General features: G+C 37.7%; 1 protein-coding gene and 1 long non-coding RNA gene across 5 annotated transcripts in view; one reads left to right on the forward strand and one right to left on the reverse strand.

Moving 5' to 3' along the window:
• The window catches only part of COMMD10 (COMM domain containing 10), a 221,068-nt gene that overhangs the window by 40,648 nt on the left and 152,514 nt on the right, over window positions 1–27,906 (forward strand). For 3 of the 4 annotated variants that reach the window (XR_011964407.1, XM_072597116.1, XM_072597117.1), the window contains one exon: window positions 13,658–13,768. The exons of the other annotated variant lie outside the window; for it this stretch is intronic. Coding sequence is in view for 2 of the 3 variants with exons in the window: in XM_072597116.1 (XP_072453217.1) it covers window positions 13,658–13,768 (111 nt within the window). In the remaining variant the exon portion in view is untranslated. The remainder of the gene's footprint in view (window positions 1–13,657; window positions 13,769–27,906) is intronic. 4 annotated transcript variants of the gene reach the window in all.
• On the reverse strand, window positions 16,400–19,806 carry LOC140496833 (uncharacterized). Its single transcript, XR_011964408.1, has 3 exons — window positions 19,727–19,806; window positions 17,692–17,813; window positions 16,400–17,216 (listed from the first exon to the last, which is right to left on the reverse strand). It is a non-coding gene; the product is annotated as an uncharacterized lncRNA (long non-coding RNA).

Below are 27,906 nucleotides of genomic sequence, written 5' to 3' on the forward strand. Positions count from 1 at the left end.
ATTGTTTCCTTCAGTTAACTTTTGCATCTCCTTTTCCATCTGTACAATTATTTCTTTTAAGGAATTATTTTCTCCAGTAAGTTTTTGTACTTCCTTTTCCATTTGTTCAATTTTCCTTTTTAAACAGCTGTTCTCTTCAGTGAATTCTTTTATCATACTTTGAAAATCATTGGCCATTTTTTCTTCTATTTGCTTCTTCATCTGTTCCAGGAGTGCTCTCTGTGCATGCAAGCAGTTCATAGTCCCTTCTGAAGTTTCAGATGGGAGTACAGTCTCAATACTGACCTCTTTGGCTTTCGTGTTTTGTACCTTTTCCCCTTAGAAAGATTCTATGGTGTTTTCCCTCCTCCTTTGCTTCTTGCTCATTATGGTGAGGTTTCGTGTGTTGTACTTTCTGGTTCTTTCAGTTAGAAGCTGGAGAACTTGTTGTTGAGCTGCTAGTGTGAGAAAGCTAAGGGCAGGTGCCTTTGTTTTTCCTTTTGTTTTGTGTTTTCTGGCTTAGCCCTGGGCCTAGCTTGTTTAGTGTGGGGGAGGTCTGGTCTGGTCACGTCATGGGAGATCTCCTCAGCCAAGCTAGAGCAAAGGCAATCTCTGCTCACACCTGAGTCCTAGTGGGAGTTTTCATCCCCTCTGTGGCTCCTCTCCTAGCACTGAGGCACACCTGGGTCCTAGTGCGAGTTTCTACCCCCTTGGGACTCCTCTCCTTCTGGTTAGCCTCTGCCATAGTAAGAGGAATCCCCCTTAGCTATTTTCCTAGCCTCAGGTTTTACAAGACTCTTTGTCCCTTCAACTGTTCCCATTGATCCAGGATTTTTCTGGGAAAATATTTTATAGTTCGTTTGAGGTCAATAAGGGGAGGGGGAGAGAGCATTTACCAATCACTCCTCCATTTTGGCTCCTGGAAGATCAAGTAGGTGACTTACAGACAATTAATCTGAGGGCTGAAATTCTCAGGAGTGGCTGCAGGTGATACCTGGGGCTCAGCAGCTGTCACTCAGTAGGCTTGGCTGGTCTCCTGTCCTGGGCTGCCACTCTGCCTTTCTGCTGTGTTGCTGCTGCCTGAGGCTGCCCTGGGGGCTTCTTGCTCAGCCACACTGCGGGACGCTGCTGTGCTGTGTGCTTACCCCCATGGAACAGATCCTTCCTGTACATCTTCCAGTCTGTCCTGGTCTGTGAGTCTGCCACAGTCTGTCTCCTGTTGGATTCTGCACCTCCAGAATTTGGTCAGATTCTCTTTTTAGAGGTATCTGAAGGAGTTTGTCTAAGAGCTTGGTTGAGTAGTTGCTCTCACTCCACCATCTTGGCTCTGCCCCCCTCCAATTGATTTATCATTGAATAAGGATCTCACAATTAGCATACTAACACTTGAAATGAAGTTTTTGGAGGATCCAAAAACTGTGATTCTTAGTACCTTCAATTTTCCTTCTCACCTTCTCTGCTTTCATCATTATATATGTGGAAGGAGTTTCACAGCACTGAGGCCAATTTTTTATTTTTATTAGTTTTATGTGTTATGATGGCCAGAGGAAAAAATTTCAGGTGGTTAGCCTAACTGTGATGTCCTTTCCATAATTAGCTGGTTTATTCCTTGGAAAATTAACTCCTCCTGCTTTCAGGACCAGCATGATAGAAATTAGCAGATGTTGTATTCTAGTGGCATGACTTTCAAGAATCCAAAGTCACCTCCATGAGTGATGAGGCATTTATTTTAGGACTCTAGAGAACTTTCAGCTATATTTTATGTTTAATAGGCTTTTGTAGGCTGATCTGGAAATTGACCAACATTTTAAACATTTTTTCTATGGGAAAATACTTTTAAACAACCAAGTTGAGAAATCTGTTTTTAGAATGCAATCTATAGGTTGAGAGTTTCTTCTTATGAAGCATAAGATTTTGTAGTAATGAATATGTGATATAGCTAGCAGTATAGAGAATGATTTTGGGAAGAAGATGGGCATTGAAAAGATGGGTAAATGATCCTTTTTTGCTATGTATACTAGCTTTCTGATTTGTAATTTCTAAAATAGGAAATAATTTTGTATTGACTTTTCTTTTAATGAGTTATGTCTTTGTTTACTTCCTTAGTTTTAATATTTGCTAACAACTAAGCAACTAGAGTTTTAGAAATGGGTCCATAACAGAATCAAAATGCTTAACTTAAGGAAGCAGTTGAAGCTTTCATGATATGTTTTTTTGCCACACATTTTTTCACATTTGTACAGAATATTCTATAAACTTCATAGTATCCAAAGATTTGGTCTTCTCACGTTATTAGGTTGGAAGTAAGGAGACTTAGATTCCAACTGGGACTCTTGTCACTAATTTGCAACATCACCTTGGACAAGTCACTTTTATTTCTTTAGATTTCAGTTACATGATCTATAAAATTGAGAGTGTTAGAACAGAATTCTTCCAGCTCTAAAATTGTTTTTGAAAAAATTTTTAAGAAATATAGACAAGTCTCCTTTTGAACTTTATTTTCCAGTTTTTAAGATTTTATCTCATACAAGTTGACCTTTATTTATTGGAAGAGAGGAGGAATATGCAAAACAATTTCGGTTATAAGTTTTTGACTTTTTTCATCATTTTTTGTAAGTGGTATATGATAATTAGAGTGATAATGAATTCATTACCATTTTAAACTGACATTATAACTAACAGTTTCTCAGAGGAATGTGTCACCTCAAGTTATAGAAGTGAGATGAGCTATGACACCTCCTATAAACTGTAGTTGAAAGATATTAACAATCTGAGAGACTTATCATATTATTTTTGCTGTTAATAAGGCCTAGAGTGTTGATTAAACTCTAAATAGCCTCACCTTTCTGAATTGCAGTATGAATAGAAAAGTAACATTCAAATTCTTGGCCATTTTATTATACAGAAATGTTTGTGGACAGTACATTATTTATATTAAATAGAAGAAAATTTTGTGTAATTAATAAAGTCCAATTTGACATTGGATTCTTTTTTTTTTTGAATGCAATTGATAATATTGATGATCATTTTGTTCACCTCACAGCTACAAGTGAGGAAGAGTGTTTCACGTACTAATCTGATGACTTTTTCTTGATTAATATCAGAGTAGTTATTTTAAAAACAATTTCCTATCTTGTATGTTGTGTCTGCCAGTTTCTTGTAGTTATGGAGTATGGGAATAAGAGTTGGAATTTTTCAAACACTTAATGTTCTACTAATGCCATTTGTTTATGTATCACACTTTTGCTCTAATTAGCCATACCCTTATCATTGGAACCTCTTAACCTCACCTTCTAGCACCAAAAAAGTTGAAAGAAAAAACAGGGAGAGGAATAGCATTCCCTGTTAATAGCACTTACAACACTAGCTTACTGAGAGGAACTAAGTATATTTAATCATTAATCTTTTATAGAAACAGAATTGGTCACAATATTTAATCTGAATTTTGATGTCTTTTAGTTTTTTCATTTATCTTCTTATGTCATTGCGTATATTATTCTTTTGGTTTTAGTTTCTTCACTGTGTATTAGTTCCAACAAACCTTTCCATGTTTCTCTGAATTCTTTGTAGTCATCATTGTTGCTGTCATTAATATTCCATTGTATTCATATACCACAGTTTCTTCAACCATTCTCCAAAATGATGGGCATTACCTTTGTTTCCCATTTTATGCTACTGCAAAAGTGTTGCTAATACTGTTTTGATTGTAGGAGACCTTTTCGTTGTCTTTGAACTCCCTTATGGTATTTGTTCAGTAGTGAAATCCCTGGTTCAAAGGGGTTTGATCAATTCAAGAACTTTTCTCACAATTCCAAATCAAACACAATTTTTCCAGCAAAGAATCTTATCTTTAGGAACTCTTTCTTCTAGCATTTATTAGACTCCTGAAATCAGTTTATAAACTGTTGATTTTTATTATTTCTATTTCTGGAAATGATATATTTCTTGTGTAAACCACAATTGACTTAAATTTTTATCATTCAAGAGCTAATGATTACATAATTAATAAAATTATTCAACTGATTTGCTCTTACTTTTATTTACTTATTGAATGATCTTTTCCATTTTTCTTTTTTATCATTGTCCTTTCCTAATAACTATATTTTCTCTGTTCCTTTCCCCACGATGGGGGGGGAACTTTATAACAAATGAATCAAGCAAAATAAATCAGCACATTACATATGTCTGCAATTATAGCCTTCATTCCATATCTGTAATCTACTACTTCTCTGCCAAGAGGTGGGAGATATCAGTCTTCTGAAATTACTTTTGGACACAAGTGTTCTGAGTTTTGAAGTCTTTCAAAGTTATTTTTCTTTACATTATAGAGTTATAGTAATAGTCCTCCAGAGCTGCTTACTGTATCTGATAGCACTTTACGTAATCTTTCCAAGGCTCTTTGAATTCTTCATAATTTTTGCAATAAAACAATATTCGATTACATTCATCAGTTTTTTTAGCTATTTCTCAATTGAGAGGTATATGTACTCACTTTGTTTTCACTTCTTTACAACTACAAAAAATGACATAACTTTCATTAGACATTAGAACTTTCCCTCTGTCATCGAGGGATGACTGTCTAGCAGAAGTTGTTGAGACATTTTCCAGTCGTGTTTAACTCTTCATGACCTCATTTGAAGTTTTCTTGGCAAAGATACTGGAGTGCCTTGCCATTTCCTTCTGCAGTTCATTTTACAGATGAAGAAACTGAGGCAAATAGGGTTAAGTGACTTGCTCAGGGTCACACAGCTAGTAAGTGTCTGAAGCCAGATTTGAACTCAGTAAGATGAGGCCTGACTTCAGATCCACAGTTCAATCCCTGCACCACCTACCTGCCCCCCAGTAGAGGTATTGCTTTGTTAGAGGATAAAGTCTATGGGTAGAGCCAAGATGGTGGAATAAAAGCAGGGACTTCCCTGAGCTCTCCCCCAAAGTCCTATTAAATACCTGTGAAAAATGACTCTAAGCAAATTCTAGAGCTACAGAACTCACAAAATGCCAGAGTGAAACAAATCTCCAGACCAGGACAACATGGAAAGTTGACAGGAAGTGTCTATCACACTGGGCAGGAAGCAGAGTGTGGTCTGGCATGGGCTGCACTGGCATAGACAGGCTGAAGCAGGCTTCAGGGCATTGAATCATTGGCAGCTGTGGCAATTTCCAGACTTCTTAACCCACAAATGCCAAAAAGGTCAGTGGGAAAACTATGGGATCTGGATGAAAATAGGAGTGTACAGTCTGGCCAGGTTCAGCCTCAGCCCCAGCCCTAGGGCAGTGGGGCTAGTGGCAGTGGTGGCTGGTGGTGGTGGTGGCAGTAGCAACAGCAGCAGCAGTGACAGAGGCTGCTTCCAAAGCTCTGGACCCACAGACAGTAGAGGATTGAGCAGCTGATACAAAATACCTGAAGTCTGAGACAATATACCCACCCCTACTCCCATCCCCACTGGAAGCAGAGTCCCACCTTGACAAAGAATTAGAAAGTCAAGTATTTGGCTGGGAAGATGAATAAACATTATAAAAGAACTCAGACTATAGAATCTTACTTTGGTGACAGAGAATATCAAAATGTACAACCAGAAGAAGACAACAAAGCTCTTATATCAAAAGCCTCCAAGAAAAATACGAATTGGTCACAGGCCATGGAAGAGCTCAGAAAGGATTTTGAAAATCAAGTAAGAGAAGTAGAGGAAAAATTGGGAAAAGAAATGAGAGTGATGCAAGAAAATCATGAAATTCAAGTCAACATCTTACTAAAGGTAACCCAAATAAAAGCTGAAGAAAATAACACCTTTAAAAATAGATTAACCCAAATGTCAAAAGAAGTCCAAAAGCCAATGAGGAAAAGAATGTCTTAAAAAGCAGAATTGGTCAAATGAAAAAGGAGGTTCAAAAGCTCATGGAAGAAAATAATTCCTTCAAAATTAATGGAGCAAATGAAAGCTAATGGCTTTATGAGAAATATAGAAATTATAAAACAGAACCCAAAGAATAAAAAAAATAGAAGACTATGTGAACTATCTCATTGGAAAAACCACTGACCTGGAGAATAGATCCAGGAGAGATAATTTAAAAATTATGGGACTACCTGAAAGCCATGATAAAAAAAAAAAATAACAGCTTAGACATCATCTTTCAAGAAATTATCAAGGAAAACTGGCCTGAAATTCTAGAACCAGAGGGTAAAATAGAAATGGAAAGAATCCACCAATCGCCTCTGGAAAGAGATCCTAAAAGGAAAGCTCCTAGGAATATTGTAGCCAAATTCCAGAGTTCCCAGGTCAAGGAGAAAATATTGTAAGCAGTCAGAAAGAAGCAATTTGAGTATTGTGGAAATATAGTCAGGATAACACAAGATCTAGCAGCTTCTGCATTAAGGGATCAAAAGGCTTGGAATATAATATTCAGGAAGTCAGAGGAGCTAGGATTAAAACCAAGAATTACCTATCTAGCAAAACTGAGTATAATCCTTCAGGGGGAAAAAATAGGTATTCAATGAAATAGAGGACTTTTAAGCATTCTTGATGAAAAACCAGAGCTGAATAGAAAATTTGAGTTTCATATACAAGAATCAAGAGAAGCATGAAAAGGTAAACAGGAAAGAGAAATCATAACAGACTTATTAAAGTTGAATTGTTGACATTCCTACATGGAAAGAGGATATTTGTAACTCGAGACCTTTCTCAGTATTAGCATAATTGGAGGAGATAGATAGGTGGATGGATAGATGGATGGATGGATGGATGGATGGATGGATGGATGGATGGATAGATAGCAAGCAAGCAAGTGCACAGGGTGAGTTGACTATGAAGGGAAGATATCTAAAAATAAAATTAAGGATGAGAGAGGGATATATTGGGAAGAGAACGGGAAAGATAGAATAGGGTAGATTATCTCACATATAAGAGGCAAGAAAAAGGTTTCACAATGGAGTGGAAGAGGGAAGAGGTGAGAAGGAATGAGTGAACCTTACTCTAATTGGATTTGGCTTAAGGAGGGAATAACATTCACTCTCAGTTGGGTATCTTACCCTACAGGAAAGTGGGGGGAAGGGGATAGTAGGGGAGATGATAGAAGGGAGGGGAGGTTGGGTGAGGGGGTAGTCAGAAGGAAATACTTTTGAAAAGGGACAGGGTCAAAGAAGAAAATAGAATAAATGGGGGGCATGATGGGATAGAGGGAAATATAGTTAGTTTTTGACAACATGATTATTAGGGAAGTGTTTTGCATAGCTACATATGTATTGAACTGCTTGCCTTCTCAATGATGGTGGGTGGGGAGGAAAGAAGGGAGAGAATTTGGAACTCAAAGCTTTGAAAATAAATGTTAAAAAATTGTTTTTACCTGCAACTGGGAAATAAGATATGTAGTCACTGGGATATAGAAATAGATGATGCCCTTCGAGAAAGTAAAGGGGAAGGGGATAATGGGGGGGATGATAAAAAGGAGGGCAGACTGGGGGAAGGAGTAATCAGAATGCATGCTATCTCAGGGTGCGGGTAGGTAAAAGATGGGGAGAAAATTTGGAACTTAAAATCTTGTGGAAATGAATGTTGAATACTAAGAATAAATAAAATTTTAAAAAGGGCAAAGTATAGTTTATTGTCATTTTAAAAGTATAATTGCAAATCATTTTCCATAAAGTTGGAAAAATTCACAGTTCCACTATCAATGCATTACTATGACTGTATCAGTTATTTGGAATATTCTTTTATATGGTTGTTGACAATTTGTATTTCTTCATTTAAAATTTAACTACCTGTTCATATCCTATGCATTGAGGAATATATTTTATACTTATGTATTTGTATTTATTACTTGAATATTTCTGATATTTGACATTTATCATTTCTTCCCAATTAGCTACTTCCCTTTTAATTCTGACTCTGTTGATTTTATTCATGCAAAAAGCCTTTCAATTTTATGTAATTTAAATTGTCCATTTTATCTTCTTTGATGATCTTTATCCCATGTTGAGGAATTAGTTCTTTAGTCACAGTTGTACAATAGACCTCCTTCTATTCTTCTCTGATTTCTTAATAATACGACCAATTTGAAGCTTATTCATCAAAAACTATGTTATCTTGTTTGACTTTTGGCATTGTTGGTCCATCAACCAACTTTTCAGTTTTTTAACCAGTACCAATTTTTTTTTAAATTATTGTAACTGCTTCATAGTACAGTATAATTTGAGATCTGGTACTGCTAGGATCCTCTCTGTTCTTAGTTTCCCTCTCCCACCCATTATTTCCCTTGAGATTCTTAACTTTTTTAAAGATGTTGTAATGTAGTCTCACAAAAGAAACATTCACCTGTAGGCAGGGTGTCACTAGATTCTGTCTATGAGGCCCAGGTCTGCCTCTTCAGTGTTACCTCCACCATATTTCCATGCCCATCCCTGTCTTTTTGTGTATATTTAGAAAGCAGTCTTTTACTGGTCTTTCTATTGTCATTCTGTTGCTGTTGCTGTCCATGCCTGCTGCATTTATTTACTCCCACGTTTCTTTTATTTGGGGTCACCCTGGGTTTTGTCCTGAGCTCTATTCCTCTTTCATTTTCTACATTCAAACATTCTGGGCAGTTTTCTTTTATTATTTCCCTCATTATGGTGTTGACATTTTTTTGTTCTGACATACTCTTCTGGGAGATCTATGATTTTTAAGTTGTGTCCATGCATCCTGTCTCTGAGATCCATATGCATAATGAGGATATTTTCCTTTAATGTTCTTGGTTTTTTGCATCTCTTATTCTAGATTGTCCTTCGTTTCTGTGTATTTGCATTCCCAACCTATTGCTCTCTATTTTGTTTCTTTGGTGAGGCTTGACATTGCAGATTCAAATTTTTCTATTCTGTTCATTATTTTTGCTGTGCAGGACACAATTTCTGTTCTCATAATTCTCATTTAAACCACTCATGAACAATATGTTATGGTACTTCCATGTTCTCAAATTTTATAGAATCCTCTATCTCTTCAAGTGTTGGATCTTTTCCCTTTATTTTGTAGTATTTATGCATAGATGTCTGAACTCATTAGCTGGATCTGGAGGCCATATTTCCTTCTGTTGTTACTATTTTTCCTGTTGATTTATTTGTTTATGTTCAAGGCTTGAGGGTTTTTTCCCCGTAAGTCTTTGGGATTTTCAGTCTTTCCCCCTCCTTATTTTCCTTATCACTTGCTTTTTGACTCCCTGTCTTCTGATTGTAGTTTCCTTAGGGTCTGGATCTCAAAGCATCTCAGGTTCCTCCCACACATGGCAATTCATGATCCACCAGTCTAGGTCTCTGCCTCAGCTGACTTTTGGATGGTCCAGCCTGGCCCCAACTGGATGCTAACTCTTTGCTCACGCTCAAGGGATTGTGAATCAGCCTGTCCCCAACTCTCCATCCTCCCCTTCCCATGCTGCTTATCCTGTTCTGGTGACCTATCCCAGTCCCTCTGTTCTTCAGTACTCTGGCCTGGCACCAACACTTCAGAACCTGTTTTCCCTGGCACTGCTATTGCAGAGCTTTGTAGCACTGGTGCTTCTGGGTTGCCATTCCTGGAAAGCTTTAGTACCTTAAGGGCTGTGACTAACCTGCTGACTGTTAAGCCCTGAGCAAACTTCTGCATTCTGGGCCAAATTCTCCATGACACTAGAAAGTGGGAGGGGAAATTGAGAAGTAAGGGTCTACTAAGGTCTGCTAGTGCAGTCTTGCTCTGCTGGTAGCATAGGAGATTGGGGAGGGGTGCAAAGTGAGCTCAGATCAGTAAACTGTGTGTGTGTGTGTGTGTGTGTGTGTGTGTTTGTGTGTGTGTGGTTTTAAACATTCCTTTGGATTCTAGATGTTCTAGACCTTGGAGACAGATGAAATGGCTTTATCTTTGGCATCTAATTTCTGTTTTGGAGAGGTTTGAGAGATCATGGGGATTGGAGAAAATGTCTGGTCTGCTAGCTTGTTGCTTGTGTGCCCAGGAAGTGCCTGTCCATCCTTTTAACGCCATTATCCTCTTCTGTTGGTATTATATGACTAAAGATCATGGGACATTATAGTCTCTGAAGGATTCAAAATGAGTATCACCCAGAGGGCAATGAGTATGTGTGACTGATAAGAGTAGGCTATAACACATCATAAACAAGATTTGCAGGAAAGGATTTTGTCAAAATCATGAGATTCAAAAAGAAGGACTGGTGAGAGTGTGGTGGGATGTATCTTCTGGTATCCTTCTGATGTCAAAAAAAGGAAAATCCCCCGGCATGTTGGTTAAACTGCCTGTAGCAAACTCATAGGAAGTCATGGATAAGAATTACAGAAGTTTGCATGGGTTAACCCTAGCCCTCATTATTACTACCTCAGGACTTCCAATATTTCTGATTTCTTGATTGTGAGTACTGCCTTCACTGATACACACTAACATCTGTCTATGCCTTCTTTGTTTATCGTTTCATGATTTGCTATTGAAAAAGATCCATCAAAATTTACACTCTGTGGACGTATTAGAGCAGGGTATCATTTAAGTATTATGATAATTGGATTTACATGGAAGAGGTAATGGAGTGTGGGATAGAAAGAGCAGGGCAAGGCCAGATATCTAGCTTACTTGGATGTCAGCAAGACGTTTGACAAGATCTCTCATGATATCCTAGGGAATAAGATGAAGAAGTGTAGGCTAGCTGATAGGATAGGTAGATAGACTTGGAAATGATTAATGACTGTGCCCAAAGAACAGTGAATGATGGTTAGAGATGAACCTGAACATCAGTAATTAATAGAGATATCTTGTGTGATACCCCAGGGATCTTCCCTTGACTGTTCTGTTTAGTGTCATTATCAATACCTTTGATACAGTTTAAATAGATAAATTTAAAGCTTTACATTTTGATTAAAAAAATAAATTTCACAATTACAGGATTGAGGAGGCTGGCCAGTTGTGAAAACTATCTGGGGGTTTTAGTGGACTTTCTTTGACTTGGTATGCCTCAGCAGTAAGATATGACCATGAAACAAGATAATTGAACTATTTGGGGGACCTGTGGTTTCACTGGGAAGACATCAGACGTGTGGATGAGGGATGAGATATATTGTGTGGAGCTCAGAGTGGCAGAAGTCTGAGTCAGGAGTCAAATTTCTCCTCCATGTGAGGGAGAATTTCATAACATTTAGAGCTTTCCAGAAGTGGAAGGGATTGCCTTATAATGTAATCAGCAGTGGGTCTAAGGTTGGCTAGATAACTGCTTGTGAGAGAGATTTCTCACAGTTGGTGATTAATGAAGAACCCCTGGGGTCAAAATATATACCTGCTAAATTTTTTTTGGTAGAGTGCTAGTAGCTGGGAGGATCAGGCAAGGCCTCTCATGGAAGTTCATTCCTGAACTTAACATTTGAATGAAATATTATAAGAGATGGAGGTGAAGAGGCATGGCCTTTCAGCCACAGGATCAAATCTGTGCAAAGGCAAGGAGGTGGAATATTATGTGTGAGGAACATCTACAAAAAGAGTTTAACTTGACTGGAGAGTATGTAAAAGATACTTGTACAGTAAAGCTGGAAAGGTAAGTGGAAACCAGGCTACGGAGGCTTTAAATGCCAAACAGAGGCATTTTTATTTGGCCAAAAGTATATTGTTGGAGGTTATTGAGTAGTGGAATATTGTGGTCAGATCTGTGCTTTAGGGAAATCACCTTTGACAGCTGTGAGGAGGATGGATTGGAGTGGGGGAGAGACTTCTGAGGAGGCCAATTAGAAGGCTAGAACAGTAGTCCAGGCAAGAAGTAACAAAGACCAGAAATAGGGTAATGGCAGCGAGAAGAAGGGGTCAGCTGGGAGAGACATCGTGGAGGTACACTTGAGGAGACTGACTGATTGGATATGTTTTATGACCTTGGGTAAGTCCTTTCTGAGCACTAATTTCCTCTTCTGCAAAATAGGTAGGTTAGAAAACATGGCCTACATGCTCTCTCAGCTGTAACATATCTTGTCTTTACTTCAGGGAGATATTGTAGTATAGTAGGAGTCTTAAGACTGGATTCACATCACATCTCTGACAGCTACCACGTGTGTAACACTGGGCAGAACATGTGAACTTGCTGGGCCCCATTATCTTCATGTACAAAACTATGGAGTTGGACTAGATGACCGCTATGGTCTCTTTTGCCTCTCTTTGATGTTCCTAGACATGGCACCAGTCAAAACAGTTTGTGAAAATACACGTGGGTGTTGAGTAAATGCTTTTTGATGATTACAGTGACATATTGCATCAGGAATTGTCCCAGGCAGCGGAAATATGCTAGCATGTGTTTATCCTCAGTTATTGAAAGTGTGTAGTATGTGGTTACTCAGAAACAGCTGTGGGTTGATGCCTTGGGCTATTGTACATCCGTGATAAAGTTCAGTACATCAGGGGTCCTTATTTAAAATGTTCCATTTAATTGATTTTTAGCTTGTGGTATTTGATTATGTCTGTACAACATCTCCCTCATTTTCATACCTAGTCTCCTGAAAGGTACTGTGCTAGACAGGGCCATAGCTGGCCATCACTTTAGTTTCTTGTCCAGTTATTACCTTTCAAAAGAAAACACTTAAATTTTTCTTTTTCCATTTTGGCTCTGCGTTCCTACTGTGATTTCCAGTTGTTTAGCAATCTTTTTAAAGTAATTAATAAATTAATCAATCTGAAATTGTTTTGATAGTGTCATCCGGTAGTCTTATATTTTTGTTACTTATTCATATCATCAAATATTTAAACTATAGTTCACAAAACTTTCTAATGCATTTTGGTACTTGAAATTTAAACAAGTAAGATACAAGACTTTAAATTGGTTTTGACATTGCAGGAGTTAGTAAGTTGGTAAATTTAGTCAGAGCAAACTCATATGTTTTGATATATTAGGAAGAAAAATCGAACAACCATAGTTTCACTTTTTTGTGGTCTGCCTTACCTTTGTGTTCATGAAGTATATTTATATTCCATGGAAAAAATAAGTTTGTGTGTTATCAAAAGCAGTGTTCTGGGATAGCACCGCTGACTATTATACTTCTTGGATTCATTCAAGACCTGCTTGTTAAACTAGCTAAACATCACACATTACCAAGAACTGTTATTTGCTTAATGAAGTTCCTGCAGTGTCTTTTAAAATGCTTTGAGCTTATCTGAGAAAGGCATTAGTGCCAGAAAGTGATTGCCTTTCTTGTATGCTTTCCTTCAGTCTCTGAAGTATTATTTTAAAAATATTTTAGTGATGTATTTTTGCATTGCTGCCACTTCCCTTTAACCCATCTCCCACAGAAATTTCCCATGTAACGAAGGATAGGTTAATAAAACAGATTCATCAATGACCCTATCTGAGAACTGATGGCACTATTCTGCACAGCAGCCTGTTAAGTCTCTACCAAGGATAGGGAGGTAGGTTTCCTTATAAGTTTCCTGGAGTTATTTAGGCCACTGTATAGAACCATTACTTTTTAGAATAAACACAGTTTTGTTTTGCTAATTCTGATAGGCATGACAAGAAGCCACGTTGTCAGTAGAGAGAGAAATTGGAGGGTAAGACTATTGAAGGAAACTTGAGTCTGATACGGGGTAGCTTGTTGGCTACTCTTTTTCATTTCTGTGAGGGGAACCATGCTTAAAATGGGCTGGGTTTTTTTTTTTTTTTTTTGCTTCTCCTCCATCTGATTTCCATCTGTCTTTGTCTGTTGTAGCTTGAGACGATTGGATGGCAGCTTAACCTTCAAATGGCTCAGTCTAATCAAGCAAAGCTGAAATCTCCTCAAGCTGTGTTAGAACTTGGAGTGGGCAATGAAGATTCAAAGGTAGGAAACTGTTTCCAGGTGAACTGAGTGTACTTTGTTCCTCCAGGCCCAGACTACGTTGGAGCTTTGTGGTTTTATTGAAAAGTTAAAAGCAGGTAATTTAAAACTGAAGGACAGGGATTGATGATAAATTAGCATGTCATTATTTGCATAAAATAGGCTTTGGCATCATACATAAAAGAAATTTGGTACTTTTAAATATTTCTTCGAAAGGTTATTTTATTTTGTAGATGGCTTTTTTGATGGAATATTTGTCATTAAATTCTATAATAGGAAGAAATTGTGGAAAAGGTTATAGATTGATTTTTATGATTAAATGTTAGCAATAGTTTTTTTTAAAAATTGTTTTAGGCTGTACACACACCAAAGAATTAGCATCATTCATGATAAATGACTGTGTAATCAATGATTAGAATATGACGGAGATCTGAACTATAACTTTTGAGGTCCTGTGGATTTTAAAAATATTTTCTGTTCTTTGCAACATCCAGCACTTAGCACAATATCTGGCACATAGTAAGTGCTTAATAAATGTTTATTGACTTACTGACAAAATAAAAATTTGGATTTGACTTCACAAATATATTGAGCTCCACCCTGCCACCTTTTAATAGAAATTTGACATGATTTATTAAGAGCATCAGATGATTTTTAGATGTGACACGAGTAAAAAGTGCCAAAGAAATATTAATTAACAGTTTATAAATTATCACTGAAAAGTTTCATAAGGTAATGATGTAAGCTACTTAGATCACCCAGAGGAAATCAGGGTGGGTAGGGTAGAGGATGAGGATGAGGATGAGGATGTGATGTGTGAGGACATGAGCATAGATACAGGTAAAGTGACTGTAGAGTAGCTCTGAGTTTATCATTATCTAATATAGTCAATAATATTAAATCCATACTACGTACTAGGAACTGTGCTAAGTGCTAGGAATATCAACAAAGGCAAAAAATATGATTCCTGGTCCAATTCTTATGGAAGTGGGGAGAAAACATTCAGAATAGTGTTTACGTACAAAGCAAATACAGAGTAGATGGAAGATAATCTTAGAGGGAAGGAGCAAGCAGTGGTGGGGGGTGGAGAGGAAAGGATGGCAGGAAAGACTTGCAGAAGGTAGGATTTGAGCTGAGACTTGACAGTAGGCAGAAGTGGGGAAGGATTTGTGACTGGAGATATATATCTGGGAATCATTCATATAGAAATGAAAATTGCATCTGCACCTAAAGGGAGATGGTTAGATCTCCAAGTGGGAGGATGTAGAAGAAAAAGAGAAGAGGTGCCAGGATAGACATTTGAAAAACATCCATGGTTAGTATGTGTGCCCTTGATGAAGAATCAGTGAAAGAGACTGAGGAAGGATGGTTAGACAGGTTGGAAGGAAGGTAAGAGAGACGCAGGGGAGAGCAGTATCTTGAGAAGCAGGAGAGGATAGAGTATTACAGAAGAGGGTGATCAGTAGTGTCAAATTCTGCAGAGAGCTCACCTAGGAGGAGGATTGAGAAAAGGCCTTTGGATGTGGCAGTGATAATTCATGACTTTGGAGAGAGCAGTTTTAGGCAGATGATGAAATCAGAAGCTAGATTGCAGAGGGTTCATCTTGTAGGGCCAGCCGTACTGACTTCTTAGCTTTCCTTGCTCCTCTTCCCCCCAAAAATGTCTTTTGCTGATTGTGATTTTAAGCTTCTATAAGACATAGGTTTTGTTTTAAGGGGAATGGCTGTGTTTTTGTTTAAGTTGTCTCCAACTTAGTGGGGGCCATTGAATGAACTCAAAGGGAAGAAGATAGGTCAGATCCCATTCTTCCTGTAACAGCCTATTCTAGGGCTTTTCCAACACAACCAACTACACGCCTCCCTTCATCTGTTACTGCTCAACACTTGTCCATTCTGCCCCCTCCAGGTACATTAGCAGTTATGTGAGCACAATTCCCTGCCCTTCAGATCGGGCCTGGTTGTGGCCGGCACCCCTTGACAGGGGCATTCTGTGCTCCAGGGCAGTGATTGGTGAATAAGATTTATCTTCCCCAACCTTTTCATTTTTGGCAGGAATGAGCGAGTCACTTAAGATACATAGGCATGGATGTGTTATGATCTTCACTGCAGATCCCATTACATTATCGTTCTCTCCAAACCTACCCCCTTTTGTCGAACTTTACCACAATCCTTCTAGTCACTCAGGTTTGCAATCTTTTTGTCATTTTTGACTCCTCACTCCCCTTCATCCCACACATCTAATCAGTTGTAAAATCATGTCTTTTTTCTCTCCATAAAATCTCTCCCATCTGACCTCTTCTCATTCCTTATGTAGCTGCTACTACTCTAATTCAGGCCCTCACAAGCTTTCATTTGGACCATTGCAATAAGTCTCCTTTTTTCAAAACTCTCCCCTCTCTAAGTTATTCTCCGTAATGCTGCCAAAGTAATTTTCCTAAGGTACAGGTCTAATCGCGTCACTTTCCTACTCACTAAACCAGTGGCTTCTTACCAATTTGAGAATCAAATATTATTCATTTTTTTTTTTTTAATATTTTTTTATTTTTTTAATGTTTAACAATCACTGCCATACAATTGCGATTTTATCCCCCCCACCTACCCCCCCACTCCCCCCCTCCCTCCCCACGACTGCATACAATTCTGTATAGATTCTACATATACTTTCCTATTGAGTATATTTTCACTATAGTCATGCTATGTATATTATTCATTTTTGTTTAAAATTTTTACTTTTTGTTTGTTTTATGTAATTATTAGTATAATAGTACACATATATGTAGTACCCTGCCCTGGGGCCACCTTCTTCCCTTTTTCCCAGCGCACATTTTTTACTTGAAGGTTAGGTCCCCTAGATGGCATCTCCTACCTTGTGTAGAAAGGTATGCTGTGGATTTATATTCCTAAAACTATAGCTTACAAGCTCCCACCATTGAGCTTATTTTCTTTTTTCTTTATTAAATTTATTTATTTATTTATTTTTTTAGCATTCACTTCCATAAGATTTTGAGTTCCAAATTTTCTCCCCATCTTTCCCCTCCCCCTCCCCAAGACATCATATAATTTGATATAGGCTCTACATATACATTCATATTAAATCTATTTCACATTAGTCATATTGTAAAGAAGAATTAGAACCAATGAGAGAAGCCACAAGAAAGAAGAAACAAACAGAAAAAGACAAAAAAAGAGAGCAAATAATATGCTTTGACCTACATTCAGGCTCCGTAGTTCTTTCTCTGCAAGAGTCTTTTGGAGCTGTCTGAGGTCCTGGCATAGCTAAGAAGAGATGTCTGTCAAAGTTTAGTCGTCGTACAACATGGCTGTTACTGTCCACTATGTTCTCCTGGTGTCCCCTTCACTTCACTCAGCATCAGTCCGTATACGTCTTTCCAGGTTTTTCTGAAGTCTGCTTGCAGTGAGTTTATTTTCAATAAACAGTAGACACAGTTAGCTTAAAAGAAGGACATTTAGTTAGATGGCATAGTAAGAACAGTATTTATGAAATATTCCTCTCCATACATTTAGAGGGCTTACCCTCCCACAGATGTACACAGCACCCATGGGAAAAAAGGTGGGGTCTTCCAGTGAGCATATACTTAGAGTGTAGTGCTAGTAAGGCATACATGTAGGATATATCCATAGCTAAGAAAACCGTGTCTCAAGTCTCACAGAGTTTTTATGTCCTTTTTTCTTCTTGTGGAGTCCATCTGCCACTTCCCCTGCTAGAGCCTGTGCTGGGTGTGTTGCTATAATAGTAATTTCATCTCGCCCACCTGGCTGGCACATGATACTGCTTTAAAGTAATTACTTCAGAAGGTTCAGGTAAAGTGATTGGGTGCATTTTTATTTTACCCACTAAAACTGTATTAATTACTATCTTCCTTACTGCAAATTGGATCTCCCCTCAGATAAATTTTAAGTCATACCTCTCAATATATCTATTCCAATGATGTATTCAGGAATGGGTGCAGTTAGCATGGTATATTCTTTCTTAGGTAATTGTCCAGTTTTCATTGTTAATTTGACTTGTCTGGCTGATATTTCAGTCCTGCAATGGTGAGAGGAGTTCCATGTTTAAACTTATCAGGGTTTTCATATATGTAAGGGAGACCTCTGCCCCAGTAACTACTAATGCCCTGGTTACAGTATTTGATCCATTTTTCTAATATTTGGTCAAATGATATAGGGTCTGTAATCCTGTCTGTATATTTCTTTCATCTGAGCTGGGGCTCTACAAATTTCCTCTTCTCCCTGAAGGTGTGACAAACTTGGATAAAAGGTTTGGGAGGATCTATGAGGCAGTTCTTACTTCTCTCTTTTGTCTAGTATTAAGCATCTTTTCTTGGAGCATTTTGTATAGTTCTTTAGTTGGAATACCATCTATGCTTCCAAAATCTACCCTTGCTCTCAATAGAGCAGTACATAATTCTTTTCTTGTCAGTCTATTCTGACTTTGAATCTGCTGTCTATTTACTCTTTCTTTCTTGAGGAAGTTTATCTTTTCCTCAGTCCCTTAAGTCACTTAACTATGAAATCTTGTCCAGCCCCTCTGAAAGAGGGTTTCCTGTATCCCCAATTATTAGTCGGAACTTAAGTGCTTATAAGCAGGAGGAGCCGTCTTCACTATTATATTTCTATGGAAAACTGCTACGTTTCATAGTACACATCTGTGTTTCTGATCATTGTGGCAGTCTTCATTACCACCTCCATTAACTTTCTTAGACAGTCCCTAAGTGAATACCAGGGTCTGTCTCCACTAGGCCACACAGAGTCAGTAGGATACTGTTTACATCCTTCTGCAGCCAAAGCTAACAGATTAGTCATATTATTACCTCCTTGCATGTTGTAATCTCTAAAAGCTTGCTGTACAAAAGGATTCTAATACCTAAACATTTCAAGCAGTTCCCATCACCTATAGATACTTCTCCAGACCCTTTATCACTGATTCTCACCATCCAAGATATTAACAATTCTCCCATCCTTTGGGTAAACCAAGTCAAAATATCTGTGACCTTCTGCTGAGTAAAATCCTCAATTATCTCCCCAAACACTGTGTTCCCACTGGGTTCTCTTGTTTTTGCTTTAGTATGGGAGGAGCTTCAGCGTGAGAAGGCTACTCCTCTAACATTGTTTCATTTTCTTACTCTGACTTTGGTATGTTTCTCCCATGTACTCTCCTGGCAGTTGTCGCTGTGGCAACTAGGCTGCATCTGTACAAAGGTTGTATGCACACTTCTTTTGTCAGCCTTCGACTTTTTCTTCTGAGCTATATGAACAGCCTTTTCTTCCACTTGAGACCCCCACCCCCTTGCTCTTTTAAGGGAGAGCCTGAATACTGAGAATTCCCATACAAACTAGCTAACTCTTTTTTCATCTGAATTTTTTCCTTCAGTAGCTCATCTCTGCTTTTACACATAATATAGTAACTAGTTAATAAAATCCAGCCTCTCCTACATTCCCCTGCCAGCTTTTTCCCTGGTCTTATTGGTACTCCTTGCAAACACCTTTCCAAATCTCTAGGTTCCCCTTCTGTAACCTTGGTTCCCAGTTTTCACAGGATCTAGTGCTTTTAGCTCATTCCCTTGCTAGGGCAGAATAAGGTAAATTCTTTCATCTTGGGATATCCGTTTCTTCCTCTAAATCTTTTCTGCCTCCAAATAGAGATTTTTATACCCTGCGATCCTATTTATGATGTCAAATGTATTGCCTGAGCAATATTCACTGCACTGAGGGCAACTCTGAATATGTCAGCGTAATTCTGAATCTCAAAGTATAATAGACTCTCTGTATAGAAGGCAGAAGAAAAACATTTACTCCTATGCCAGAAAGCCAAATCCCAATACCAGAAAGCCAAATCTGTCCTAGTGACCAAGAAGTCAATATACATTGTCACTGCAGAGGACAAAGCCATTCCCAAGCCCCCCTCCCCACCACTGGAGCCTTCCACAAACAAACACTTACGAGACTAGCTGTGCCTGCCTGGGTCCTCTCTCCTCAACTCCCAAGCTCTCTCACCAACTTCCTCCCAGCTCTGCTCTACTCTTCCTGTTCTACCTGTTCAGCAAGCTCCTGCCACCACGTGTGACTTAGGCTTCCACGTGATTTAAGCAGGTCACATGGGGCTGTTAATGAATGGAAAAGATCTTCCCACTGAAATGACCAAATACATTAAATTAGAGTTGCTCCGCTGGGCTCTTTGGGTTTGCTGCTCCTCACAGTTCTCAGTCTCTGAGACTAGTTCTTTCTTTAACTTATAGGCAGCTGTCTTCCTCTGCTGCCACAGGTCACACTCCTTGAAGCTGCTTCCTATCAGGAATGCAGATCCTCTCTGTGTCTCTGTTTGCTGTATTTCACCTGTTCCTTGAATGCTCTTGGTCATGGTTTCCTACTGTAGCTCCATTCTTCTACCAGTGGGACAGGAAGGAGAGAAAGTCCTCTTGCACCCAGATGCCATGGGGCAGAAGCTCAGGGTTCACACTCCAGGACTCTGTTCTTTGCCTCCGACCTTTGACCTACCTCAGGGCTGGCAGCCTTGTCTCTTAAGGGATCTGTATTCATCCAAACCCACACTCCAAACCCACACTCCTTTCCAGTTCAATCAGATAATTTTCTCCATACTTCATAAGGGATACGTCAGGGCTTAGATAGGTATCTCCTTTCTTGCTTATCTTTCTCTTTCTGTGATTACATCAGTTAACCCTGCATGTATGCGGGGAAGCTAAATCTTCCCTCCCTTATGCAAATATAATTTAAAAATAAATATATTGATATTAGGGTTTTATGCTCAGAACAGTGGGGTGTTTAATCAACAAAGTTGGGAGACCGTGAGTTTAATGTACACATTTTAAAATTTGATGCATTCAGAAATCTCAGTTGTCTTGAGAATCAGAACATAGAAATCCAGTAACAAAACACATTTTAAGAAATAAGAATAATTTAAATAATGGAAAGGTTATTCATTTGTTCATGATTAGATCATACCAATATAATAAAAATGGCTTTAGTGCCTAAGTTAATAGATAGATTTTGTCCCATACTAAGTCAAACTGTCAAACTTTATAAATAGGGATAGGAATTGGACCCGTGACTTCATTGGTATAGGGAACTTTGAAATCAGGCAAATCTTTCACGTGATATAGTTGGTAACTTCATTGCAATTTACAGTCTTAGAGAATTGCCTAGAGCAGTGACTTTCCCAAGGTCATACATCCAGACTGTCAGAGAGAGCATGGACTTGAACCTCGGACTTTGAGTCTGGTTCTCCATTCACTGTGCCATGCTGTTTCTATATGGAATTAAAAAAAAAATAATTGCAAAATTCATTTGGAGAAACACAAGGTCAAGAATCTTAAGGGAAATAATGAAAAAAATGAAAATAAAGGGGAAAATGGGAGATTAGTTCCAGACCTTAAATTATACTATAAAGCAGTAATCACTGAACTCCTTATTATTGATTAAAAAATAGAAAAAAGTAGATCCATGGAAGAGATCAGATAAGGAAGAATCAGAAACAGTTTTTCTTAATTGTTCAGTTTTCAATAAACCTGAAAACACAAATTATTTGGGGAATAATTTCCTTTGATAACTGCTGGGAAAACTGGAATGCAGTTTGGCAGAAGTTAGGTTTAGATCAACATCTTAAACCATATGCCATAATAAGCTCAAAGTGGATGTGTGATCTGGGTATTCAAGTTCACACAATAAAACATTTAGAAAAGAACCAGAGCAGATGTCTTTCATAACTATAGCAAGGCATGGCAGTTCTTAACTAGACAAGAAACAGGCAATTACAAAAGACAAAATAGTTAATTTCAGTTGCATGAAATAGCAAAAGCTTTTGCACAGACTCAGTGTAGCTGGAATGCAAAGGAAAACTATTGATGAGGGAAGGAGGGATTTCTGTAGAAAGCATCTCTTACAGAGGTCTGATAGTCCAGATACATGTGAAACAAACACAGTTATGTATGACCAAGAGCCATTTTCCAATGGGCAAGTAGTAAAAGAATATAAGTGATTCTCCACAAAATTGCAAATGTTAAAGACTATTGCTCGTTTATTATTATTAATAACAATAATAATAATTCTCTCATCAATAATAAGAGAAATTCAAATCAAAATTTTTAGTTTCTTTCAGCAAAGAAATAGTCAGTGTTAGAGAGGTTGTGTAAAGACAGGTACACTAGTACACTCTTGGTGAAGTTGTGGATCAGCCCAATCATTCTAGAAAGTAATTTAGAATCATTCTAAGAAAGTGACTAAAACATTTATACTCTTTGATTCAGGGAACCGTCTGCTAGGCATATACCACAAAAAAGTCAAAGCATGGAAAAAATATGTGCAAAAGTAGTTGTAGCAGCTCTTTTTGTTGTAGCAGAACATTGATGTGGCCATCTTTTAGGGAACAATTAAGTCAATTGTGGCACATGAATTTACGCATGAATGTCATTGCACTGTAACAAGTGATGAATATGGAGAATTCAGAAATCCATGGGGAGATTTATACAGTTGAAGAGTGGAGTAAACAGAACCAGAAAACCTCATACATAATGACTATAACCATGTAAATGGAAAGAACAATGAGACCAACCTTGTCTGCAAAGAAGAGATGGAGAAAAACTGTCAATAAAGATTAAAAACTTAAAAAACATCAGGACATGAGTAAATGCATATGTTTTTGTATGAATTGCTGTTTTTTAAATTTTGAGTTGATTGGAAAGATTTTAGTTAAGTTCGTCATTTTCAGACCCGGGGCAGTGCTTTCATATGTAGTTAATCAAACCAGTGCTCAGAAGGCAAGTTGGCAGCAGGAACATGTTAAAGGTACCTACTTTTCATCTTCCGTGGAGGCTCAACCTGCAAAGTTCGTCCTTCTTGTACATTTCTTTTCTGGTCGCAGCCAAGTGCTGCCCCCAAGCTTGCCGTTTCATCTCTGTAAGCAGTTTCTGGATCAGCCCTTGTGGCTTTTATTCTGACCTCACAGCAGTCACCTACTACCAAGGCAGAGAGTCCACAAGGAAAGAAAAAAATTACAGAATAGTTTTAGCTACTTCTCAGTGGACAGCTTTCTAGAATCCATGCTTTTCTGCATGGTACTTCCTCGCCCTGTGACTATTATTGAATTCTGTTTTCTTTAGTTTTGCCTCACCTGGCATCTCAAAGATAGCCTTTCTACAGCTTTTCATATCACAGACCACTGGCTTAGACTTCAATACTTGGATGGCTCTGTAATCTCATCAGAGTGGGAATTCTTTCAGTCAGTGAAGATGGTAACTGACTCATGCCTTCTTATTTTGGGTGATTTTTGAACATATTCTTCCTTAGAGATGCATAGAGGACTTACCCAACATACTGGAGACCTTCCCCGAAGGTCTTTTTTCCATTTTGTGGCTGTTGATGAAGCACTAGGGTTGTCTAGCTTTTCTTGCCACATGATTATATGTTTAGTATTCTTAAAACCAGTGTTCTCAAAGTATGATCTGGGAGCCTCTTGAAGTACCCAAGATCCTTTCAGGGAATCTATGAGGTGAAAAATATTTTCATGATAATACTTAGATATTTTAATTTCTAATATAGCAGCTATGAATCAATATAATACAATGAATAAGAACTCTTTGAAAGAAATGCTCAATAATTTTTAAGAGTATAAAGGGTTCTAGAAGTCAAATGTTTGAGAACCACTGCCCTAAGCCACTTCTTGTGTAGAGGTCAACTTTGGAACAATCCTGCAGCTTTTGTGTGCCCTGCATGTGTCTCTAAGGCACTCACCACTGATTCTTTGTAGACTGTTGAGTTTCAGTATTTGAAACCATATAGTATCGTCAGGAGAACATGTGTTCAAAAGATAGACCTTTGTGCCAGGGAGCATGTTGGACTTGTTAAAATTACTACACAGTTTCCTAACTGCAATCCATCAACTTTTCCACAAGAAACTTTTTTTTTGCTCTTTCTAGAAAGGGGATCCCTCAACACATCTGAAATGCTATGTAGCAAGGATAGGGATAAATAAAGTTAAAGAAATCCTGAACATTCTTACTGTGAAGCAAAAAAAGGTAAATGGAGAACACAAAATTTTTTCTACCTTGGATTGAAGATTGCTTAAAACAAGATATTTAGTAAATTTCTTTTAATTGAAGATATATTTTTATGACTTTTTCTAAGTATAAAAATAAACTTTAAAATAGTATTGTGAGTTTTGATGGAGGGAAGAATAATATGTGTTTTGAAGGTAAATATTTTGATGATTTTTGCTGTGTAGTTTGATGATGGATTGTATATATGTTGTCCATGAACCAACCTACCCTCAGTTCAGAGAGGTTGTTGGAGCGGAATATGGAAGTTCTTGAAAACCATTCAAATTAGAGAGAGGTAGCAGTCCCGGTGGGTCAAAAGGAGTTTCCATGCAGGTGACGTTTTAGTATTGTGAGGGGAATTTGAATTTCTGATCTGAAAAGTTTCCTGTGCTCCCAAAAGTTTTTGGTTCCTCCCCTTTACCCCTTCCAACTGCCAGGGTTCTCCCTCCCAAACTACTTTGTGTATATTTGTACGTATTAACTTTGTATTTATGCTGTACGTTTTTATATGTACTTTTGGTCTCCCCCATTAGAATGTAAGCCCTTCAAAGGAAGAATTGTTTCACTGAGTGGCATACTGGGTAGATCCTGGACCTGAGTCAGGAAGTTCTGAGGTCAGATTCCAAGATATTTACTAGCTGTGTTATCCTGGGCAAATCATTTGATCGCTGCCTGCCTCAGTTTCCTCATTTGTAAAGTGGGGATTATAATAGTACCTACCTCCCAGGGGTATCATGAAGGTCAAATGAAATATGTGTAAAGTGTTTTGCAAACCTCCAGCACTGAGCAGGGCATATAGTAGATGCTGAATAAGTACTTGGTGATTAATTGATTCTTGCACTTCTGACGTTCACCTAGTAATAGCGTTGTGTTACCTTTGGTCGCCTTAACTGCTGTCACAGTACATAGCATTGTTTGAATTTTGTTTCTTGTACAACACTTCTCTTCCTTGGCTTTCCTGTTTTGGTACTAAATTTACCCATGAATAAGACTGTCCCTTGTCTTGCAGTGCCTTAGTGTATATAACCCAGTTGTTGTTTGAGTTAATTGCCTAGGTTTCTGTCTGTCAGTGCTTCTCAAAATAATATCCTATTCTTGTTTCACAGAAAACAAGTGTTGTTACTGAATTAAAACTCATTTGCCTTTTGACTCACCAGGGGGCAGTAGTGTTCTTTAGTTGCCTTAACCTCAGCCTTTCATACTGTTCTTTGAAATAAGCAGAATCATTTGTGAAGTCTGTAGTTGTGGGAAAACTATGTTTACATTTCTAATCTGTGTATAACAATGGAGTTCTGTTGGTAACATTTTTGAAGTTAATGCTATTAATCAGATAAATACAGACCAAATGAATGAAATCATCACCATTTCACTACTTTAAAACTGAATATGATCTTATAATTATATCTGTTTGGTGAAGTACAATAGGTGAAAAAGCTTTTGAAGTTAGTAACATTTGTCAGATTCTAGCATAAAAGTATTATTTTTAAATTGTTTGATGTCTCTAGGACACACCAGATCTGAGTGAAAAAAACTCAGCTGGAGTTTTATTCTGTATAGTAATTTTGGAGAGTTTAAAAAAGATTTCTGTAATATTAGTTAGGGTAGCCAACAAAACAAAACACCTTTTTGTAGTGTTTAAGTACTTTTACTTATTGTGCTTTACTGCTTAAGGCGTTTTCATTGCTAAGTAAATTTATTACCTAAGGCCAACAATGTTATGAGGTTAGACAAATGTTAATTTGTAAAATTATAAATTTTTTTGATAAATTTTGTGATTTTCGTGTTTTACTTCCTTTAAGAAGGATTCCTTGTGTTTTTTTTTTTCATTTTTCTCTTTCTTTGAGCAGCTAGGATAAAATCGCCTTGACAACAGAAATCTCATTTATCTTGCGGTAAATTGGATTATACTCAGGTTGCAGATGGTACTTTATTTATGGAAAGGAAATTATGACTTGGAGTTAAAATAGGATCTTCAGATACTAAGTTTCAGGGTCAGAAGTATTTAATCTCATTTCTTAAATTTATGAAAAGTCCTATTTAGACTGGATTTTCTTATGTAAGATCCCACAACATTTTGTCTAGCCCTGTTAGTATAGCAATTGACTTTGTCATGTGTAGAGTTTTATACTCAGTCTATTGACTGAGCCTAAATTTCTTTTTCCTTTTATTTTTAATTTGAAACAACTCCACTCTGCTTGGTGAGAGAAATTCACAGAAATATTTATGTGGGAAGCAATGTTATCTTTTGCTTCTTTAGAACCAACTAATTCAGTAGAGGGAGCACATATTAACCACACTTATTCCAAGAGCTGTGCTGACATCATTGATTGTGCTGGCTTGTGAACAAAGAAATAGGCCACATCATTTTAAAAACAAAACATATCCCCAGTTTGTTAATATCTAATTTCTCAAAAAAGAAAGGCCGTTCACAGTTATGGTTGATCATCGTAGAAAGAAGAGTCTTATTGTACTGATCATGTTAACGTTTTTAATAATCCAAGTTTACATAAATTATACCTCCTGGTATAACTGGGCCAAGCTCTGAAATAGGTTTGCATATTAAAACCTTACCCATCCTTCAAGTCTTAGATTCAGATAACACTCATTTGAATCCTATTCATGTATCTCCCTACCCCCTTCATGTACTTTCTTCCTCTGAATATTTATGAACTTATATTCTTGTTTATATTCTACTTGTTTGTATATATTTCTTTTCTCCCCTGTTATAAAATGATATTATGGAGGACAGGCATAGCATCTCATTCATTTATTTATATATTTATTTATCTGTCTATCTATTTATCAGTCTATGTATCTATCTGTCTGTCTGTGTATCTGTTTATGTATCTATCTATGTATCTATGTATCTATGTATCTATCTCCTCCACCAGATGGTTTCTCAGACCTAGTGAAAACTTAAACGTTTGAACAAACGAAGACATGTCCATTATTCCAGTGATCCTTATATTGTCTTCTCCTTTAATCTCTAGTTATGGTACTTCAACTAATTCTTTGGATCAAGTTTTTAATAGTATTTTCTTTTTTGTTCGGAACCCAATGAGCTATAGAATACTTTGTACATTTTAAAGTGTTACACATATCAGTTATTGTCATAATTTTTCTTTGGAAAAAGAATGGAAAATGCTATTACTGTTCAATATCTTTCTTCATATGACTGATAAAAAACATGATTCTCCAAAGAGTTTTTCTTTATTATAAATAGCAATTATTCCAAGTTTTACAACAACATACCTTTTGATCTGAGAAGAAATTCTGTGAAATCATGGGGTTCTTATTCATTTATTCTGAGCACAGATCCCAGTTTAATGATAAGAAGCCAGTTTCCATTTATGTCAGCCATGGTGGTTATTAAAGCACAAGGGATTTTTAAGGACACACCAGTGATTTGTCTTGTAGGATAGATAATTGAATATCCTCTTCCTATTTATTCATTTAGCAAACATGCCTAGTGTGTAGCAGTGAGCTAGGCAATGTACTATGAATGAAAAAGCATTTAAGTTCTTATAATGTGCCAAATGCTTTGCTAAGTGCTGGGGATACAAATATAAAAGCAAGAGAGTTCCTGCCCTCAAGGGGCTTATGTTCTCATGGAGAAGACCAGAGCTCAAAGAGCTCCAGTTGGAAAGGGGTGGGGTGGAAGGGACTGTTGGGTGGTTTAAAAATGGCTTGGAAGTGGTGGGAGGCTTGGTTCTAGATAAGTGAGCCTAGGGATAGGGACAGGATTGACAGCAGACCAGAAGTAGCTGGGTCAGGTGACAGAGGAACCAGAAAGGTAAATAATACATTTTGCTGCCCTGGGAGTTCACATTTGAATAGTGGCATTGTCAGTGTCAAGCTGAAAGGGACCCTCAAGGTCATAGAGTCCAGACTTCCTTATTTTACAGAAGTGGTGACTGGCCCAGAGAACTCAATTCTTAAAGTAACTTGCCCAGTGTTACACAGGCAACAAGTTGTCGAAGCAGGATTTGAACTAAGGTCTTCTGTCTCCTCTTATAACATACTACCTTACCTTCCCTCCTCTCATCATTTCCCCCATATCTCACCCCTCAC

The sequence above is a fragment of the Notamacropus eugenii genome, chromosome 3 (genome assembly GCF_028372415.1).
Source record: "Notamacropus eugenii isolate mMacEug1 chromosome 3, mMacEug1.pri_v2, whole genome shotgun sequence".
NCBI classification, from domain to species: domain Eukaryota; kingdom Metazoa; phylum Chordata; class Mammalia; order Diprotodontia; family Macropodidae; genus Notamacropus; species Notamacropus eugenii.